We start from the raw sequence: 12,342 nt of genomic DNA, 5'->3' as shown, positions 1-12,342 counted from the left end.
CCCATGTGTTTTCAGTAGATAAGAGAAAAGAGTGAGCAGGTAGAAAAGAGAGGCCCGTAGGTGAGGAATCTGCCGGCGTGCCCTTGAGCAATAACCTGGCGTGGCCATCCTGATCACGTGAGCCAACAGTCTGTTTCACTCCGTAGATCAGTTTTGTCATCCTCCTATTCAAACTGATTTCCACCACATATTGGTCAGGCCAATCAAAACCATTTATCTAATAGAGTGCAGGTTTGATACAGCGACTGTACACACTTGATACGATGACTAGCCCACGTTTTGTTGCGCTGATTGGTTGTAGCTCTATCCAATAGCATCCAGAGGCATGTTGGTCTGCGCCCATTGATAACGCCTCTTGGAAGTCAAAAATAGACGTAGCATTTCCAGACTCTTTGTATTTTAGCAAATTGGGTCTGGCAAAGCCAGGCTACTTGAGCAAGCCACTTCACTAAGTTGCTCTATATAAAAGAGCATCTGCTAAATGACTTGAATGTAAATGTGAGTATATTTAAAATTACCACTTTCCCAGGTCAGAATGAAGTCTTATTAATCTGAGTATATATATTTAAAATGACCACTTCGCCAGGTCAGAATGTAGTCTTATTAAACTGAGTATATATATTTAAAATGACCACTTCGCCAGGTCAGAATGTAGTCTTATTAAACTGGGTATATTTAAAATGAGCGCTTCCCCAGGCCAGAATGTAGTCTTATTATTGGGTGTTCTGGTGGTTTTTTACCTGTCGTTTTTTCTGCTCCATCTTGGCAGCTTCTTTCACTGAGAGAACAGAGTGAGCAGGTAGAAAAGAGAGGCAACAATGTGAGACAGGTCTCTCTGCTGAGGGTCCTTACACACACACACACACACACACACACACACACACACACACACAGACACAGACACAGACCCACGCACGCACGCACGCACACACACAGACACACACAGACCCACGCACGCACGCACGCACCCACGCACGCACACACGCACACACGCACACACGCACACACGCACACACGCACACACACACACACACACAGACACAGACCCACGCACGCACACACAGACACACACAGACAGACCCACGCACGCACGCACCCACGCACGCACACACGCACACACACACACACACACACACAGACACACACACATTATTCCTGGCTAGGAATAATAATATTACTCTGGCTAGGAATAATAATATTACTCTGGCTAGGAATAATAATATTACTCTGGCTAGGAATAATAATATTACTCTGGCTAGGAATAATAATATTATACTGGCTAGGAATAATAATATTACTCTGGCTAGAAATAATAATATTACTCTGGCTAGGAATAATAATATTACTCTGGCTAGGAATAATAATATTACTCTGGCTAGGAATAATAATATTACTCTGGCTAGGAATAATAATATTACTCTGGCTAGGAATAATAATATTACTCTGGCTAGGAATAATATGATGTCCATGTTGCATCAAAGCCTTTAGAAATCATGGCCGAGAAAGACTGCGATGAATAAACTAGCCTTACTTTCACTGCTAAAGAAAACGGACACATTTGAAGCCTACCTTTCCCTAAAGCAGCTAAATCTTAGTTGCATTCAAATTCAGATAAGATTCAGATAAGATTATTTTATTGGTCACATGTAATGTTCAGTCACAGTGAAATGCTGCTCCTGCTCTGGAAGGTGCTCATTACAGATAAAAACACAATTTACAAATTACACAAGTACCACCAATCTATACACAAGAAGTACCAATCTATACACAAGAAGTACCAATCTATACAGTATAAAGATAAGATACCGGCATGGATGATTGATGCAGTCATGGAGGTTAGCTAACCCTAACCCTAACCCTAACCCAGGTTAGCTAACTCTAACCCTAACCCTAACCTCCAGCAAAACGCCTCTTCACTGCTTCTTTCTTTCTTTTTCTCTCTTTCTTTCTCTCTGTCCTTCACATCTTCTAAGGTCTATACTGCTATACTGTTATTAATCTGCTATACTGTCATTAATCTGCTATACTGTCATTAATCTGCTATACTGTCATTAATCTGCTATACTGTCATTAATCTGCTATACTTTGACCGTTTGACTGACCGTTTTGGTCATACAATGGATGTGGGTGGGCACCTTGAAAAATCATTCAAAAACATGTTAAACTCTTGATTTCAAAGACAAGAAAACTAGAGAAGCTCCTGACCTTTAGTGACGTTCTCCAGGTGGACCTTGACCAGGGCGACCAGCTCGTGGTTCTTGCTGAGCCGGGCGTAGTGGTAGCTGTCGTGACCCAGACCGTCCAGCGCCGTGACGTCGGCCCCGGCCTTCAGAAGAACCTCCACCGCCTCCCGACAGCCGTACTCACAGCCCAGGACCAGAGCGCTCCTGAGACAGAGCACACACACACACACACACACACACACACACACACAGGCACACAGGCGCGCACACACACACAACACACAATAAACAACACACACACACACAGGCTACTTTACAGTGGGTAGTAGTAGTAGTAGTAGACAATCTTGCTCATGCTTCAGTCAGAGATAGATGAATACAGGCTCCACTTAAGAAAACAGCTACCGATAATAACAGATAATAACAAATAACAGATAATAACAGATGAAAGCAAAAGGAAATAATGTAGTTTTTGTGTATTTTGGCAAGCCTGCAATCTGTTGCCCATCTGCTGTCCTTGAATCATAGTTCAAAGACAAAAGTGGCACACAAACATATGGTATAGTGTACAGGCACACACTCATAATACTGTATATAGGCACACACTCACATGATATACAGGCACACACTCACATGATATACAGGCACACACTCATATAACATACAGGCACACACTCATATAACATACAGGCACACACACCCATAATATACAGGCACACACTCATAATACTGTATATAGGCACACACTCACATGATATACAGGCCCACACTCATATAACATACAGGCACACACACTCATAATATACAGGCACACACACTCATAACATACAGGCACACACTCATATAACATACAGGCACACACACTCATAATATACAGGCACACACACTCATAATATACAGGCACACACTCATATAACATACAGGCACACACACTCATAATATACAGGCACACACACTCATAATATACAGGCACAGACTCATATAACATACAGGCACACACACTCATAATATACAGGCACACACACTCATATAACATACTGTACAGGCACACACACTCATATAATATACAGGCACACACACACTCATAATATACAGGCACACACACTCATAATATACAGGCACACACACTCATATAACATACAGGCACACACACTCATATAATATACAGGCACACACACACTCATAATATACAGGCACACACACACACTCATAATATACAGGCACACACACTCATACTGTATAATACTATACACACGCACACACACACACTCATATGATACACACGCACACACACTATGATATACACACACACACTCATATGATATGCAGGCACACACACTCATATGATATACACACACACTCGTATGATATACTGTACATGCACACACACACTCATATGATACGCAGGCACACACACACACTCGTATGATATACATGCACACACACACTCATATGATACGCAGGCACACACACACACTCAGTCCAGGTGGGCTGCGTACTTTTTCTGTTTGTCCCGGACGGTGATGTCGGCCCCTCTCTCCAGGAGCAGCTGGCAGATGCGTGGGTGACACATCTGAGTGGCCAGTATCAGAGGAGTCCTTCCATCCTGGGTTACACACACACACACACACACACGCACACACACGCACGCACACGCACACGCACGCACCCACACGCACGCACCCACACGCACGCACCCACACACACGCACCCACACACACGCACCCACACACACGCAACCACACACACGCACCCACACACACGCGCACACACGCGCACACACACGCGCACACACACACGCGCACACACACGCGCACACACACGCGCACACACACGCGCACACACACGCACGATATCAACATTCACTTTTCAGCAGACTGATTACTACAGGTTACAAAACGTGTGGATGAAATGGAAGCGTAAGTCAGATCCAGGAGAGTGAAACGTGAGGAAAGAGAATCTCTACTCACAAAGTCACCGGCGTTCACAGACGCGCTGCTGTCACAGAGCAGCTTCACGCTGGACGAGCAGCCCGCCATGACTGACAACAACACACACCAGCCATTACTCACCACTTAGCACAATACACTCTCAACTTATTCATGTTCTGACAGACATCACTCTGAAATGTAGAAGAATGTGGAATTTGAAGATTTGGCTGAAAAATACCCTGAAATGATGACTTCATATGAATGTAAAAAGCCTTATTCCCTCTCACTGCTTGCAGCTGCCTGATGGAGCATGTTTTAGTGATATAGCCAAGAACAACACATTTGAAGCCCAGTTTATACCTGAAGTCCAAGAAAGAAAGGTAGCCTGGCATACCTGCACCTGTGTTGCTATGGTTCCAGACATCTGCATATTTAATCCACACAAGTCTACAAAACTACCATTTGGCAGACTGTACATGCTTCCGAACAAAATTGCCTGCAATGAGCTGCAAACTACTCAGTTATTTAAAAGTCCTCTATCAAACATGATGAGAATGTTTTGTCAGGGCAAACCACTTAGGCACCGCTTATACTTTCAAATCACAGTTCATTCAGTTCACAAGTCTATGAAATCCATTACCGTACTTTAATTCAAAGTGCATTAGTGCATTGACACCAGTGTGCTCTGAGTGTGCTTCAGACAGGAAATGACGGAGGGGGGGGGGGGGGGGGGGGCAAGCGCTCAGACACTCATGCTGAAGAGTTGGTGTGAAGAGAGGGAGAGTAGAGGAGGTGAAGAGAGGGAGGGAGGGAGAGTAGTGAGGGAGAGAAGAGGATGAGAAGAGAGGGAGGGAGGGAGGGAGGGAGGGAGAGAAGAGGATGAGAAGAGAGGGAGAGAGCGAGAGAAGAGGATGAGAAGAGAGGGAGGGAGGGAGAGAAGAGGATGAGAAGAGAGGGAGAGAGGGAGAGAAGAGGATGAGAAGAGAGGGAGAGAGGGAGAGAAGAGGATGAGAAGAGAGGGAGAGTAGAGAGGGAGAGAAGAGGATGACAAGAGAGGGAGAGTAGAGAGGGAGAGAAGAGGATGAGAAGAGAGGGAGAGTAGAGAGGGAGAGAGGGGGGTAGAGGAGGTGGAGAGAGAGGGAGAGAGGGAGAGAAGAGGATGAGAAGAGAGGGAGGGAGGGAGAGAAGAGGATGAGAAGAGAGGGAGAGTAGAGAGGGAGAGTAGAGAGGGAGAGAGGGGTGGTAGAGGAGGTGGAGAGAGGGGGAGAGAGGGGATGTGTCTCACCTGCATCATGCAAAGCAGTCCTCCCTTGTAGGTCCACATTGCCAACAGGACAGTTATGCTGCAAGGAAAAACAGCAGTTAAGTCAAATAACTCTTCAAACCTGAGGTTACAAAAATCTAGAATACTCCCATAGTGAAATTATAGAAACTCTCGATCCCCACAAATCTGAAAAACATTTCTCACAGAGTGATTGATGCCCCGTGAAAAACACCAGAAGCATTTAGCTCTTTCAAAGCCTGTCAGTCAAACGAGGCTCCCTGATTGGCTGGATGGGAGAGAGCTGTGTGGAGACGTCTCTGATCCGAAGAAGCTGCTGCCGTCGCCAGGTCACGTGTCTGATAGGCTGAGACACGCCCTAGCAACACGCCCTAGCAACCCCCTCCCGCTCGCCTTAAAGACTCAATGCCAACAGGGGATTATGATGCTAGCTTAGCCTAGCCTAGCCTAGCCTAGCTCAGGCCTCCTACTCCTCCTCTTCCTTCTTTTCTTCCCGCTATAAAAAACCTCTGCTCTCTCTAGCAACAAGGTCCCAAAATGACTAAGTGCGGTCCGGTGACAGAGTAGGGTGTCGGGGGGTGAGAGGGAAATCCTATACCTCGAGGGTCGGTGGGGGAGGGGGGTGGGGAGCGATATGGGCAGAAGGGGAGGGGAGCGAGGGGGAGGCAAAGATTTACCCTCCGCTTAGGAGCTTTGAGTTGGCAGCGCGATGTTGCCAGCCCGATGACGGCACCCGAAAACGGCCAGAGGGGTTGTCAACACGGCTGACACCAGCCGTCTCCCCCCACCCCCTCCACCCTCTTACCCGCCCCCACTCCCTCACCTCCCCCCACCCCTTTATCCCCCCCTGGGTGGCAGCCAGGGGTGAGTGTGCTGGTGGGGGAGGGTACACACACCAGGGGCACAATGTCACTATGCGGGGTGATTCAGAGATGGCCTTCATTGTAAACTCATAAATCTCATGTTTGCACCCTCACAACTCAACAGGTGATGCCTATCGTTGTTGACCTATGTGGTAGGGACTAATGGTGCTATTTAGAGACACAGTCACTCAAAGTCACTGCCATTACCCAAAAAAAACTCTCAACCGGTTGGGAAAATAGTTTGTGTGAACTACAACTTGACACTGTTGATAATTACTGGTAATAATCCCTTGGAAAGTAACTGTTCAGATTGGGATATAGCTAGGGTAATCCGTGCATGGATTATAGGTGTAGTGGAACAGGTGAAGTGCCTGTGGTTGTGTAGAGTGACCGTACCTGCAGCAGCTTCTGCACACACAGAGACTGGGCGTTCTTGGAGGCCAGGTGGAGCGCGTTTTTACCTGCAACACAGAGACCTGACTGATCAGCTGATACACACAGACTGGACTCAGATCAGCCGATACACACATCCTGGACTCTGACAGATCAGCTGAGACACACATACTGTACTGGACTCAGATCAGCTGAGACACACATACTGGTCTCAGATCAGCTGATGCACACATACTGGACTCAGATCAGCTGATGCACATACTGGACTCAAGCCCACATGCTGTGGAACAGCATCAGGTGATTATCCTTTGAGCGAACACAAGGACTACAGTACAGTACATGCCAAACAGGACACATTCCAAGCATTTCCAGCCAACCCAACTTGAACAACAGGGTCAGGGGTCATTTGGCCCAAGAGCCGTGTTCTACCAACTGAGCTAGAAAGGACATCAGTCTTCATGGTCCAGAGTTCTATTAACACACAATGAGTCCCAACATCTCCACAATAGGAAAACCTCTGATGTTAAAGCCTTACTGTGGACTGTATTGGCTTTCTTAAAGGTAATGAATAAAATGAATTCATATTAATTAAAATTATACATCCTCCGCGACTCGACCCCGGATAAGCGGATGAAGATGGATGGATGGATGGAAATTATACATCTGTATAAATTCTAAAATCAGACTAACCTTCTCCGATCCATCAAATGTTTTCCCGAGGTGGGGTTACCGCAGGTTAAGAGCTTCAGTCATTTTAATCAAGAGTGTGTTGCTAGACATTGTCCCTAGGAATGACATTAAAACATTGTCCCTAGGAATGACATTAAAACATTGTCCCTAGGAATGACATTAAAACATTGTCCCTAGGAATGACATTAAAACATTGTCCCTAGGAATGACATTAAAACATTGTCCCTAGGAATGACATTAAAACATTGTCCCTAGGAATGACATTAAAACATTGTCCCTAGGAATGACATTAACATCCAGTATTTCATGCTGTGAAATAATCAGGAATGATTACGGGGATCTGCTACTTCATGCAAACCCATTAAATAACCTCTAAGTGTTTCTCTCTTCCACCGACTCTAGAGAGCCCAGCCCTCAGCACCCTGGGGCCATGAGAGGACCAGGAAGAACGCCATGGTTACCTGTGATGCCCAATTCGTTTTTTAGCGCTCCATCATGCCCTCTGAAGGGTTAGGTGGAGTAACCATGACTCCTGTCTTTACCTTATGAAAACGTATGATGTCCATACAGGGCTGTTGTGATTGGGTATTGGGACAGGACGTGATGTCCATACAGGGCTGTTGTGATTGGGTATTGGGACAGGACGTGATGTCCATACAGGGCTGTTGTGATTGGGTATTGGGACAGTATGTGATGTCCATACAGGGCTGTTGTGATTGGGTATTGGGACAGTATGTGATGTCCATACAGGGCTGTTGTGATTGGGTATTGGGACAGGATGTGCTGCTGACCTCCTAAGTTCTTCCCAAACATAACCTTTGTGTGGAGGTAAAGACTATCCAACCAAAGATGGTTCCTATGCATTCATTAGTACTGCGTCAGTACTGCATTAGTACTGCGTCAGTACTGCATTAGTACTTCATTAGTACTGTGTCAGTACTGCATTAGTACTTCATTAGTACTGCATCAGTACTGCATTAGTACTTCATTAGTACTGCGTCAGTACTGCATTAGTACTGCGTCAGTACTGCATTAGTACTGCGTCAGTACTGCATTAGTACTTCATTAGTACTGCGTCAGTACTGCATTAGTACTGCGTCAGTACTGCATTAGTACTTCATTAGTACTGCGTCAGTACTGCATTAGTACTTCATTAGTACTGCGTCAGTACTGTCAGCGCTTACCTGCCAGTCACAGAGAGACCTCACCAGGCTCTGTCCTGTCCACCTGACCCAGCCCATACCCAAATGTTGGCTTGTATTTAAGATCGCCCTGTAACCAGTTCTCCTTCTCACCGGTAGCGTCGGTCGCGGTGACGTCCACCTTGTGTCCCAGGATGAGGTTGAGGCAGTCCAGGTGTCCTCTGGTCGCAGCCAGGTGGAACCTGCAGAGAAGAAGGAGATGGAGAGAGCGTGTCAGACGAGAGCAGGGAGGGAGAGAGACGGAGAGAGAGAGAGCGTGTCAGACGAGAGCAGGGAGGGAGAGAGACGGAGAGAGAGAGCGTGTCAGACGAGAGCAGGGAGGGAGAGAGACGGAGAGAGAGAGAGCGTGTCAGACGCGAGCAGGGAGGGAGAGAGACGGAGAGAGAGAGCGTGTCAGACGCGAGCAGAGAGGGAGAGAGACGGAGAGAGAGAGAGCGTGTCAGACGAGAGCAGGGAGGGTTTAGGAGGGAGAGAGTGAAATATGGAGCAAGGGTAAAGTGATGCCCCCCTCGCTATCGGCTGAATCAGCACTCTGGGCGAATGGGGGGGAACCTCAGCCCATGTGAGCACCCCAAGGTCCTCAGGAGCACTGGAGCGATCAAAGTTCAGTTCACTTTAACTCCAGTGGCCTACATACAGGTGGGGGAGATGGAGCACAGGAACCCCAGGTCTGGTGGAGCGCTGGAGCGATCAAACAGCCACATGAAGCAGGATCATCTTAATAAAGAAGGTATCAATGCAAATCCCCGCTGTGTCAAACTTTCACAATCTCTTCCAGCCCCCCACCCTCCCTCTCCCGGCCTCATTCATGGCCCTCTCCCAAAACAAACGTGTTCTTGAAATGACCACACGGAGTCTGTACACCAACAAAGCCCTGGGGCCTGGTACTGTAGCGGTCATTCCATAGCACCGCCCGGCCTGTTGACACGTCTTTGACCAATGGTTTTTTTCCAACAATGGTTATTTTCCACTTAGTGACTGCACTTCACCCCGGGCCTCATCCGTATCCCTGGCCTCATCCGTATCCTTGGCCTCATCCGTATCCCTGGCCTCCTGGCCTGCAGAGACACAGCGACGTGTGTAAACTAACCCCACCCCACGCCAGGCTCCAGGCCTGTTTAAACTAACCCCACCCCACGCCGCGCAGCGCAGCGCCAGGCTCCAGGCTCCAGGCCTGTTTAAACTAACCCCTGAGAAATCCTCCAAGGAGACAGGCGGGCGGCCACCTCGTTGCAGGCGCTGTGTTATTAAAAGCCGTGTTGAGACGCAGTCACTCCAAGGCTGGGGGGTCGTGACCTCTAGAGGTCGCGCCGGGGCTGCAGCTGAGGGCGTTAGGCAGACGGATAACGGACCATGAGGCTTCAGAGTGCAAACATGCTAACTTGTTGTACGAAGGGGGGTCTATTTTTCACTTGGTCTACTGGTGCCATGTCCTGATAAGATCAGCAGCCAGTTGCTTGTTTTCTAACGGTATTTTACAGAACGCTGGACCACAGAACACTGGACCACAGAACACTGGACCGCAGAACACTGGACCGCTGAACACTGGACCGCTGAACACTGGACCGCAGAACACTGGACCGCAGAACACTGGACCGCAGAACACTGGACCGCAGAACACTGGACCGCAGGTGGGGGCGGGGCTACAGGTCACTCATTGTCTTTGGCGAGCTGATTCTATATAAGCAATAAGCTGGTGGTGCTGGTATGAACATGGGTTCAAGTTATGAAACTCTATACATGTCCATTAGGAGGCACACAGTGATTCATTCATACAGTTGATAGTTTAGGGTTAAGCAAACAGTGAACCTGGAAGATAACAACTCCTATTCATGTCAACGACGGGGAGACATGTTATTGCTAGTCAGCATGTGTCACTTTGTATGCAGGGCTTGTTATGAGCCCTGGGTGTTAGTACAGCCCTCCTCTCCGTGCTCAGCCCTTATCAGACATCACTACTTCAGATCAACAGCTGTCTTGGCGAAGCTCCCTCGTCTCTAACAGGAGCTCTACGGAGACACGGTGCCGTTCGTCTCTAACAGGAGCTCTACGGAGACACGGTGCCGTTCGTCTCTAACAGGAGCTCTACGGAGACACGGTGCCGTTCGTCTCTAACAGGAGCTCTACGGAGACACGGTGCTGTTCGTCTCTAACAGGAGCTCTACGGAGACACGGTGCTGTTCGTCTCTAACAGGAGCTCTACGGAGACACGGTGCTGTTCGTCTCTAACAGGAGCTCTACGGAGACACGGTGCCGTTCGTCTCTAACAGGAGCTCTACGGAGACACGGTGCTGTTCGTCTCTAACAGGAGCTCTACGGAGACACGGTGCTGTTCGTTCACCCAGAGATCTCAATGGTTCTACATGGGTAGGCTGATCCTCTGCTACAAAACTGCACATTACAGATTATGATTTTTAATCATCTTTTACCACCGCAGACCATTTCATTTTCATTTTCAAACCTTTATTTATACTCGTAAACCACTGAGGTTTCCCTCATTTACAGTGTTGACGAGTTCACACAAATAACAAAAGACCAGCCAGCTCATTATGGCTGTCTGTCATCGTCCTTCTATAGCTTGAGTGAAGGCAGAGATGAGCACATGAGATGAGGCGTGTTTGTGGATCTTCTGTCTGCATGAGGGCCAGAACAGAGCCGTCAGCAGGTGAGGGAGGATTGTGGGAGGATTGTTTTGACTCCTCAGTGAAAGCGTGAGCAGCTGGTTCCTCGTGTGTCAGCAGCTCACGTGAGGGTTCAGTTCCAACAGAGAACAGGTTCTTGAGAGCAGTGAAGGTGACAGAGAGCTGGAATGTCAGGCGGCGGTGCGTCACCACAACAGGCTCTGTTCCTCCACCGCCCTGCGCCATGGCCTCTCTGACAGCAGCCAGCACACTTGATTTAGTTCTGGGGAAATTCTAGCACCTTATTATGAGACAAGCCCTTCTCATAGTGAATGAGTGTGCGTGCAAGTGTCTCTGGGTACGTGTGTGTGTGTGTGTGTGTCTTTGACAGACCCTGTCCTGGGAGAATTTCCATCACTGCTGAAAATACTCAGCGTCCAACTCCTGGAATCTCCTGTTCTCTGTCCAGAGGTCTCAACAAAGATGGGGTCAAAATTAACCTGAACCACGGACCCCAGACCAACAACCTCTTCACATGTCTGGGATTAAACAGTCGGCTACCTAAAAAGACTGGTGTTGGAATCAGGTTAAATTTACCTCAGGGGAAAAGAGAACTACTCAGACTTAGCAGCTGTTTATCTAGAGCTCAATCACAGATGTTCCCTGGAGAGCAGATATTCGGTACTCAAGGTTCTCCATCACCGCAGGTGGCAACAGCTCTGAAATTAACAACTTGAAAAGAAACTTGAAAAGGCCCCACAAGACCCACGTTTCCACTCCAAAAATAAGACATCCTGACTTCATTCACAGACCAAACACTCTGGATAAAACACAATTGAATGTGTTTTGAATTGAATGTCAGCTTGTCCCACAAATTACAGCTGGTACAAAGTTGTAACTTCATATAGCAAACACAAAAGTTTGGATTAAATCCATTTGTATGGGAGCCATTTCCTGTCCCGAGTGGGAAGCTCTCTGGTCAAACTATGTTCAGACTGTGGATAAACAGAGATGACCACAACATTCTGACCAGTCTCCTCTCCTCGCCCTCCTGACCCCGGCCTCGGAGGCCAAGATTACATATTCCTCTAAACACTTTCCCATTTATCTCGGAGGGGAAGTCTATAAATATCCACACATTCAACTAGAGCTGTAATGGTTTGCATGTGTGAGGCTG

At 47.7% G+C, this 12,342-nt stretch overlaps 1 protein-coding gene across 1 annotated transcript in view; it reads right to left on the bottom strand.

The window, feature by feature from the left end:
- uacab (uveal autoantigen with coiled-coil domains and ankyrin repeats b) overlaps positions 1–12,342 on the bottom strand; it is a gene marked incomplete at its 5' end in the record, with an annotated part of 61,997 nt that overhangs the window by 14,194 nt on the left and 35,461 nt on the right. Inside the window, 7 exons of the mRNA XM_084436600.1 lie at positions 741–778; positions 2,206–2,387; positions 3,683–3,789; positions 4,154–4,224; positions 5,400–5,457; positions 6,656–6,720; positions 8,638–8,726. Of these exons, the coding sequence (XP_084292726.1) occupies positions 741–778; positions 2,206–2,387; positions 3,683–3,789; positions 4,154–4,224; positions 5,400–5,457; positions 6,656–6,720; positions 8,638–8,726 (610 nt within the window). The remainder of the gene's footprint in view (positions 1–740; positions 779–2,205; positions 2,388–3,682; positions 3,790–4,153; positions 4,225–5,399; positions 5,458–6,655; positions 6,721–8,637; positions 8,727–12,342) is intronic.

The sequence above is a fragment of the Borostomias antarcticus genome (genome assembly GCF_949987555.1).
Source record: "Borostomias antarcticus genome assembly, chromosome: 4".
Lineage (NCBI taxonomy): Eukaryota > Metazoa > Chordata > Actinopteri > Stomiiformes > Stomiidae > Borostomias > Borostomias antarcticus.
The sequence above is the reverse complement of the archived record's forward strand: the minus strand, read 5'-3'. Positions and strand labels throughout refer to the sequence as shown.